Source organism: Erigeron canadensis, chromosome 1, assembly GCF_010389155.1.
Source record: "Erigeron canadensis isolate Cc75 chromosome 1, C_canadensis_v1, whole genome shotgun sequence".
Taxonomy (NCBI): Eukaryota; Viridiplantae; Streptophyta; class Magnoliopsida; order Asterales; family Asteraceae; genus Erigeron; species Erigeron canadensis.
The window spans coordinates 2,808,481-2,818,840 of NC_057761.1; the positions used below are offsets into that span (position 1 = coordinate 2,808,481).

At 34.7% G+C, this 10,360-nt stretch overlaps 2 protein-coding genes across 2 annotated transcripts; both read left to right on the forward strand.

The window, feature by feature from the left end:
* The first annotated feature begins 448 nt into the window (after positions 1 to 448).
* LOC122588812 (receptor-interacting serine/threonine-protein kinase 4-like) lies at positions 449 to 8,326 on the forward strand. Its single transcript, XM_043761055.1, has 2 exons — positions 449 to 914; positions 7,983 to 8,326. Exons 1-2 carry the CDS (start codon positions 449 to 451, stop codon positions 8,324 to 8,326), a joined length of 810 nt encoding a protein of 269 aa, XP_043616990.1.
* On the forward strand, positions 8,266 to 9,624 carry LOC122585021 (ankyrin repeat-containing protein ITN1-like). Its single transcript, XM_043757120.1, has 2 exons — positions 8,266 to 8,516; positions 9,029 to 9,624. The coding sequence occupies exons 1-2, from the start codon at positions 8,406 to 8,408 to the stop codon at positions 9,575 to 9,577; spliced, it is 660 nt and encodes a 219-aa protein (XP_043613055.1). The 5' UTR covers positions 8,266 to 8,405; the 3' UTR covers positions 9,578 to 9,624.
* Positions 9,625 to 10,360: the final 736 nt, after the last annotated feature.

The following is a 10,360-nucleotide window of genomic DNA, read 5'->3' on the forward strand; positions in this document are numbered from 1 at the left end:
TATTCCTGGAACATGTTCATGAACATAGATGAACAAATGTTCACAAACATAAATGAACGAACGTTAGCTTTTTGCATGTTCGTTCTAAACTAAGACATGATTGCATGTGCTCATGTTTGTTCAATTAATTAAACAACGTATACGAACGAATTTTCCGTCGAGTGGTTCATGAACTCTTCAATTTATTTACAGCGCTAGGTATAGCGAGGACGTTCATGTCCTTGCAATAGCGTTCGTTGTTTTCCCTTCTTTTTCTTATAGTTTTTTTAGGGATCAATCTTCTAAGAAGGTTATCCTCGTCATATCTTTTGAGTATGTAAAATGAAATAAATGGCTTTCTCATGGTTTGGTTTTTTAATGTATATATTTTCTCCCTGCAGAATCAATACATGATCATGAAAGACAGGAGTATTTGGAGAAACTTAAAGCGCTTGGATTGAATATAAATATGAACACTACTCTTCACATTGTGTCCAAGATTGGAGATGTGAATTATGTAAAAGATATTCTTGAAAAGCAGCCTTCCCTAATATCATGTCACAATTCGGAAGGGGAGACACCTGTTTATGTTGCTGCAAGGGAAGGACATTTTGATGTTCTTCAAATCATGTTCGATCATTTAAAAAGAAATAAGGAGAACATTGAATCACTTCTCATAAGGCCTGAGGACAAACACAATGCACTGCATATTGCCATACAAAATCATCATGCGCCTGTAGTCTTTTTCTTACTAAAAGAAGTTCCTCAACTTGCAAATCACGAAAATGTTTTGAAAGAAAGCCCACTTTACCTTGCCGCTGAAAGAGGATATTTTGAAATTGTGAAACTAATCTTGAATAAGAGTAAAGGCAAAAGTTTTACGGGACCAAATGGCAAAACAGCATTACATGCGGCGGCAATTTCAAACTCGGCAGGTAATTTTAATTGATTCTTTAGAATTTTTACATCAATTATGATCTCGTACATACATAACTTTTAGAGGATGATCCTCGTAGTTTAAAAATCAAAGTATCACAAAGATGATTGGAGTTTAACTAAAAATAGTGATATGGGTTGTCATAGTTTGAAAAAGAAAAAAAATGTTAAAAATTGGAAAATAAATCTCAACTATCCATTTTAACATCTAGATCTACTTCCTTTCTTCTTCCCCTTTTTTTAATCCCGCTTTTCATTTACTCCGCCTCCATCCACCGTCTCCCATCATATTTCTCCGATCAGCAGCCACCACGACGACTACCGTCTCTTTTTGCGGTGATAAGCGTATCGCCACCGGCCACCATCGTCGCCGGCCAAACACACTGTTATTCGAAGCTATACAGAATGTGTTTATAATTGTCCACCGCCTCCCACCACCACTAACGGTGGCACTATTGCTGGAAATTGTGACACATAACGAGCGTAGCTCTTAATCAAAGCTTGCAGGGTTGGAAGTCGGACGTTGACGCGGGGCTCGAATGATGTCGTCGGAAATTAACAGGCCACGGTCAATACTAATGGAGGTGGAAAATGAAATGAAATGATGGAAAGTCAAATACTTGACCAAATACACAAGTATATGACAAGTATGACTCGAGTGTCAACAAGGAGGTGATGAGTTGAAAACTTAATCGAACTATTTAACCTTTTGAAATGCACTTTGTTAATAAAAAAAAAGAATTTTTTGAGATTTGATTTTCAAACTAAGAAAAGAATACAAATGAAAATAACAACTAAGCTATGCAAATAAACAAACAAAATAAATAAAATAAACAATCAAATATCAACATATATGTTCACTTAGACATGTTTTCCCCTATCGTGTAATGATCATGGTTGATTATTAGACAATAATAGCGGGTTGACAAACGACAACTTGTGGAACTTGACTTCTCATAGAGGTTGCTCTTTTAATACCAAACTTCAATTTTAGACCCACTAGTGTTAGCAAATCCGAGTATTGCGGTCACAAGTATTCCCTGACTTCGTTAACTAAGCATTAAAAACGACTCATGTTGGTTCATTCAATCATAAGGTGGGTGTCCCCTTTTTATAATAAAACAAACCCCAATAAAACATGTACACACTTAATGGTTGCATTTCTAGTAGTATCACATCCTATTAGTTAAAAAAGACGACTTTGACAAATCATGAAATCAAGATTAACATTCGGTTTTGCGTCACTATTCCCGCAACAAACAATTGCAAAAACACTTATTAATCAATAAATGAGTTTCAAATCAATCGGTCAATTGGAAATAACACCCACTCATAATGTAAATCCTAACAAATAACTAGTCAAAATTTGACTCTAGAAGTCAAAATCCACAAATTATCATTTATCAACCAATTAACCACAATCAATCAATAGAAAAACATTATATTGTCTAAGTAAACATATAAGAATCACTACTCCATATCGATAACACAAACAATCAAATACACACATAGAAATATGCAAATCATGTTTATAATAATGAAAATATGAGTAGAAATTACAACCCACAAATAGAAAGCAATGGATGGATAGATGATAATGCAACTATCTTCAATCTTCAACTCCAACAAAAAGCCCAAATCTTTTAATCAAAGTATCACTATTTAATTTTAGGATAAGGAAAATGGTGGGTTTAGATTTAGGATAGAGATGGTGGTGATGATGGATGATAATGATATGGGTTTTCTAGATGTGGGTGTTGATGAGTGATAAGAAAAAAATAAAAATAAAAGTGCAGCCTCCTCAAATATAAAAGAGTGTGTCTGTCTAGTGGAGCTCGGCCCAGAAAGAGGAAAAGAAGAACGAGATGGGCTTTTGAGTTTATTTTCTGCTGGGCTTGTTTCTTGTGCGTATCCCACACAAGTACGTGAAGTATAGTTGTGATGGCCACGTGTCAAGTCTCCATTGGTAGCCTAATTAATTCCTCAAAGAAGATAGTGCATGCTAGGTGGGGTCTACTTGCATTTTTAAGCTTAAAAATGAAATGAGCATTTCATTTATACGTGAAGGCAAAGCAGGTCCCATTTAATGGCATTAACGGGCTGCTGCAGGAGCTTTTGCACATCAAGTCTTAAATCTGACGGCAGTTACTGGAACTGTTGCAGTTCTGGTCCTTTTTCTAACGATTCAGCTTATCAACATCCCAAAACTCGAACCACTTCATCCGCATGACCACATGCATCCTAAGTCTCATTCTTGATCGTCCAATCATCGATTTAGCACTAAGTGATCGTTTAATACAAATATGGACTTAGAATGCAAACTAATGAAGGATATTAGCCATTAAAAATAGGGATTATGGCACGTGAGTGTAACTACCTATTCTCAAATGGTTATGTAATGTAACCACCTAATAGAGTGGCTATGTAATGGAAGATCCTTCCATATTTGGGTTATGCCATGTAACGCGGACCTGTTGTAAAGGTAACCGGTGACCCTCACCGTTGACCCTCGTTGACTTGGACACGTGGCGGCCGACTGATGAGTTTCCACTTGCGAATTGACTCGGTTATTACCATTAGCTTGATCAGAACCCGACCCTGCAGCTATAGACGATGGTTTGGCCACACCACCAGGAGCCTCCTGGTGGTCGACCGTAGCAGTAGCAGTGGTCGAATGCAGTGGGAAAGAAAATAAAAGCCGATTAGGGTTTATATGTGAAGCGGTTGCCTATTTTTTCCCATGATCAGACTTCTGCCCAGAATCAGTCGATTGAGCCCCCAGTTCATTATTAACCGCTGCCATGGACACCCCCTTATGGTGGCCGGCAGCCCCTCCAGTAGCAGCGGTCAGTGGCGGTTGATCGGTGGTAGGCGGCGACGGAATTGGATCTTGATTGATAGCCGTCGATTTTAATGAAGAAATCGATTAAGTGGGTTTCAATTGGAATGAATCAGCAACAAACGAAGAAGAAGAAGAAGATCGAAGGTGATAATTTGATCGATTAACAAAAGAGGTAGTCGAATTTTATCTCTATCTTTTTCGATTTATTCCCTACTTTTCCACGATCTTTTGGTGACTTTCTTGGCATGGTTAGGATCGGATTATGATAAGGAACATGAATTGGGAAACAAATTAATGATTTCGATTGTGTTTTGGCTTAGAATTGAAGATTTACGATCGGTTTTGCCTAGGGGAAAAAAATCTCAATTTGCAAGGTATTACGTAAACCAATGTTGGCTTTTAGATAATAAATCAAAATTGAAAGGTATATTTGTGATGCATTCTTAACCAGTCACAAAAACTGATGTTAGCCGGTGCTTACATGGCATAACCCAAATATGGAAGGATCTTCCATTACATAGCCACTCTATTAAGTGGTTACATTACATAACCATTTGGGAATAGGTGGTTACACTCACGTGCCATAATCCTTTAAAAATATAATGAAAACATGAATATTTTGGCTAATATCAACATCCCACACTTAAAATTTTGCTTGTTCTCAAGCAAACTATCAAAATGATTTGGATAAAGTGACTCCGAAACATAAATGAGTTATGAAAAAAAAAAGTGGTGGAATTTCTACCAAAGGGGTCTTGAATTCCCCTACACAATCAAGACCTATTGCAAGTGAAAGAGGATAATCAAGATTTTTCAATAAAGGTCAAATGATAAAATCATTAAAATTATGATGCTAATAAACAAATGGTGCATTTCTTAGATGCACCCTTTATTTTAAACAAATAAAAAGGTAATTTACATATATAATATTAAACATTTCGAATGTGGCATAATTTTAACAATGGTCCAAGTAAAAGATATTAAACCACCCATAGCTACATTTGTGTTTTGCCATTGGCGGGGTTTAGAAAACACTTTCCACTCCAATATATAAATCGTTTTCTAGCCGAAACACATAATTACTTGCCCCTTGAGTTTGCTTATCCATACTTACTAAGTCCTAAAGGAAAACCCCCTTAATAGCTCAAGTTTATAGAAAATAATATCCAAACTTAATTAAATATCAAACAATTGAAAAACGGATGGGTGAATATGTAGATTTGAATTTCTTTGTGAGATTTCATTTTTCTTTTCTTTTTTTTTTCTTTGAATTTTTGACTTTTGACTATTTTTTTTTTTGAATTTTTTTTTAACTTTGACTTTTTTTTTTCCTTTTTTGAACTTTGACTTTCAAGTTTTGTTTTGCATTTATTGGTTTATTTACTTTTCGAATGATGAAATAGGATGGATGATGCTTATTTATTGGCGATTGAGGGTGTGGGTGTTTTGGTAGGTCAACATGATAGATGTAGGTTTTGGGTACTCAATTGAATGACATAAATGTAAGTTTGGATAAAGGTTTTGCAACTTATCTTGCTAAGAAAGTATGAAGTATAAAATTTTCAATTAAGGTTTATTGAATATGGATAACCAAGCCTGAGAGACGTTTTTTATGTACTATGGCCATGCATTATAAGGAGTGAAAAGCCACAAAAAATAGAATATGGGCTTTCAAAGTCGATTATCACCTACGATGACGTTTAATATCTAATATAAGACCATTGACCACACTTGACTAATGTCAAAAGAATGCCGAGTTTAAAAATGAGGAATGACCATTTAATAAGTAATGTTGACTTATTTTATTAAATTTTTTATTTTTGTAAGGTGTTAGACAAGCTTTATTTTATTAAAAGTTTTATTTTGAGAAGATGGTAATGCAGTAGGTGAAAGTTGTAAGTCTTTAACTAACAGTCAATAGTCATTTCCCAAATTTCTCTCTCTTCTATCCACAATCTCCCATTCCTTTTTTATTTTTCACATTAAACTTTAATTCATTTACACCAATCCTCCCATAGGATTTTTTTTTTTTCCGTTTTTTCCCTGAACTATAATAAGAATCTCAAACCCATTATTTTGCAAAATCCCTTCCACAATCTCCAATTTCTATCTATATCTTTATATTTCTTTTCATCTCCGAACTACCACTCCCTAACGCACCACCGCACCCTTCTTTCTTCTCCAACCAAACCGCTGCCCACGCCACCAGCGCATGCCCCCATTCCACGCGACCACCGCACCCCAATGTATTTTCAGGTTATGTACATCTGTTTGTTTTCGTGTCTATTTGTGGTTTCGGGCTAGATGCGTTCAGATCCTGTGTTGGTGTGTTGGTTTATGTGTTTATTGGGTGGTATAAAGATGTTAGTGGCTATTGGAGTTTAAAAGTGGGCTAGTGTAGTCAGATTTGGTGGCGAGAAGTGGCTGGCGGTGGTGGTCAGATGCGGACAAAATGATGATGAAACGTGAATCTATTAACTATTCTAACGTTTAATTTTAAAGTTTAAATTATTATGTTAATGTTTTTAACCAATTATGTTTAAATTTGAAGTTTGGAATATATATTTAGAGTTATATTACATATAATTTCAAAAATACTTGTGTATGCATATAAATTTTCAATCTGAGTTCTCCCGACTTGAGTTCGATTCTCCAAAAACTTCTAACTCCCCCCATCGCCGAGTCGAGTCCGTGTCACGAGTTCTCCAATGAGGATTTATTCTGTTGTAGTTTTATTTGGTGGACGTTTTCAATGGGATACGGATTGTGTGGCCTGTGCGTATCAGAAACGGCGGTTCCGGAGATCGGGGTGTTCTCTCCAATTCACATCTTTTACACAATAACACTCCAAACACAAAAATACAAAATTTATAATTAAAAAAGGGGGACCACTTTATAGAGGGGTGCAAATAAGATACATAATAAATGGTGTAAAATCGAAACCCATCACTCACTAGTCACATCGCCTGTACTTGGTCAAAACGTGTTATTGTAAGATGTCATAAACCTGCGAGTCCGGTTTTAGGAACCCCGGGTTCGACCCTCTTTTTCGAGTCCGGGTTTGGGAAACCCGGATTTACTAGTTTCAAAAAAAAAAAAAATTCCAAAGCTATTTTGACAACACACTAAAAATACGACTATTTTGAAAAGAATCTTGAGCTTTTCAACTAGGTATTATGATTCTCAAAGCTTAACTGAATAGTCTAATTAATTGAGTAGTTGAAGCTCAAGTTTGGCTCGAATAAATCTGAGTCTATTTCAGGTTGTTAGAATATGATCACGTAAAATGAACGTATGTCCGGAAATGATTTAAGCCTACGGGGTCACACGAAATGATACGGTAACTCTATATTATTAATTAATATATTAAAGTAATATATTGATTAATTTGATCACTTAAATAATTAATTTAAATAAGTTAAAGGGTTAATTGTATTTAATTAATTAAAAGGAGGTTAAATGTGAAATAAGAAAATTAGAGTTGGACACTAATTCCTAATATAGGGGGCCGAAAATTTCAAGGGTATTAGGCCTTGAGATTACTTGGTCACCAAATTGAAAAACCCTAACAATTAGTCCTATAAACAGGGGCTTAAGTCTAAGGGTTTTATTCATTTAATTCAAACTGAAAAATCTCCTTCTCTCTTCCTCTTTCTCCTCTTGGCCGAACCCTCTCCAAAGGGGTTTGGAATTTTCGGTTTTAGGGTTTTAAAGGGTTTAGACAAACGGTTGTTCGGTTAGTGATCAAGGTACTAGCATACGATATACGGGGTGTCTAGTGTGCAAACGTAGAGGGATTTACTTCAAATCCTCATAAAGTTCTTCACTTTGTTATCTACATCAAGAGGTAATCCTAATCCTATTTCAAGGTTAATTATTTGATTACATAGTTTATTTGCTTCCATTGCGTACTTGTGTTTAATGATATTTGTTATATATTCCAACACAGGTAACCACAAACAGGCTCGACTCAATTACACACCTAATTAATTACACAACCCCTTGACAACATTTTTGAAAGAATTGTTTATGTATTGCAACAATATTTTTAGTATAAATCGACAGATACAGAAAAACATTTACTAAATTTGTATAAGATTTTAATGTACAAAAGTTGAAGTAATCTCTTTTATTGTCAAATATCATTATATGTTTGTACTTACATTTGATATATCAGAATATCTACAAAAATTAAAACTAACTTGGAATTTTTATTGCCTTTTAGAATGTGTCAAGTATTTGCTTCATGGAAGGCTTGATCTACTAATTCAAAAAGATGAGAACAATTGGACGCCTTTGCGCTATGCTGTTCATTATAACAGTTTGTTAGCAATGAAAGAACTGCTGCATGTAAACCACTCTATTGGGTATGAGTTAGTGACTCAAGGTGATACAATCATTTCACTTCTTCATATTGCAGCTAGTCGAGGTCATTGTGAAACAATGAAGGTCCTTATGAGCATATGTCCAGGAAGCTCAGATTTAACTGATACAAAAGGAAGAAACATTCTTCATGTTGCAATTGAAAGCAATCAAAATGAAGTAATTGAATTAAATATTTCAAGATGAATCGTTAACAAGCCTTATCAATCAAAAAGATAACAACGGAAACACTCCTGCTCATTTGTTGGCAGCATCAAACATTGAAATGATGCAGAAGGTAATTAACTCTAGGGTTAACCTGCATTCCCTAAACAATGAAAAGCGCACTCCATTGGATATGATAGCTTCCGATGAAAAGAAAGAGAGATTGATTAAGGTACTTACATTTCTTCTTCACTCTCAAACTATGTATACCTCCTCACAGGTTTATTGCCTTTGTAGGTTATTAAATCTGAAGAAAATTATACTTCCATCGTTTTTATTCAACTTAATACTTTAAATTCTTTTAATTATTAAATGACTATATGCTTAATTTACAAAATGAACTTTTGCAAAGTGAAGTGTTTCCTTGCTAGGGTTCATTTGGAAGATATTTGCTTTTGTTATTTTTAATTTGAAATAAAACACAGGCGACATTTTTTTTGTATTGGATTAAAAACGTAAAAGTTGACATTTTTATGACGATTTTGAAAATATATTGTTAACTGTTTATTGATTATTAGTTTATTATCTCGTTATTGAATATTTGATTCAAAGAAGTTACTAGGAAATAGAATAAACAATTTGAAGTATTCTACTTTAAAACACGTTGTATAGATTTTCAATTTTAAAAGCTAATTCTTTCCAAGACATATGAAATATATGCTGCTTACTAACAAATGATTGCAGGCCATAGCTACGGGTACAAACATGTCTAATAAAATAATCTCACCGTCTCCAAACATAAACATGAACGACTTCGAAGAAGAATCAGAAAGTCGGAAAAGAAAAACCAAAAGAGAATTTACCTTCGTGGATAATCTGGTTTTTGTGGTTACTCTTATAGCGACAGCATCCTTTGCAGCCGCTTTTACTGTGCCAGGTGGTTTTGATGGTGACAATGGCTCCAAAAAAGGCACACCCTATCTACTTAGAAAAGTTGCATTCCAAGTTTTCGTTATCACTAATGCTATAGCATTCTCTTGTTCTTGCTCTGTTTTGTTGGCACACATTGTGTTACTAGTCTATCGTGACATTATTGATGAAGCAGACGAGGCACAACAAAAGTACATTGAAAAGAGAATTGTGATTATGTATTTTCTTACAGGAGTTGCGCTACTTGCTATGTTAATAGCATTTGTTACAGGCTTTTATGTCGTGCTACTACCATCACTTTGGTTGGCAATTTTCGTATGTGTTTTGAGCATTTTTATTGTTGTAGTTTCCTTAATTGTTTGAGTTGTAATTTATAACTTTCTTATTTAAATAAATGATGTGTGCGGTTTTTAATGACGAAAAGCGAGTTATGTTTTATTTTTATAAAGTACAAAGAATACCTCAAAACCAACACTCATTCAAGGGTTGTGTGCCCGATCGTGTGTAGTTAGTAAATCAGTAAGTCCCGTATCATCGGTAGAGTCGCTTACAATACCTAAATATAATAATGTGTGTAATTCTAAAGTAGTTGTGGGTTTTCACGATTTTCTAATTAAACTATTGAAAGTAAATTAAAGGTTGCAACCACTTGATCTAGTGAGAATCTTTTGTTTAGTATAGGTCCTAAATATCGAGAACAGTAATATTAAAAGAATACTTGTTTGCAAAATTAGATCACATCTCGATGACAATTACTACCCTGTTCTTTGTAAGTCCCCCGGGTCTTATTCTTCTATCGAACCGAAATTGACTAAAGATATGTCGAGGTGCGTAATCCCTCCCGCGTTATATCTACTTTTATGATATATATATATATATAGGGGTGAAATATTTTGAGATCACCTCTTATTTTAGGACCAACTAGGACCATTGATTTTTGTACATCATAATGGTCTACTATGATATACAAGACTTTTTTGTAAAAGCACTAAGACTTTTTGGCGACGGACCCACAGAAAAATCATGTGTAAGTACTTACACATAGTAGATCATGATGGTGGTGTGTAACTTACGAAAATCAATGGTTCTTTTTTGGACTTTTTTTAGTTGGTCTCAAATTATCTTTCCCATATATACATATATATA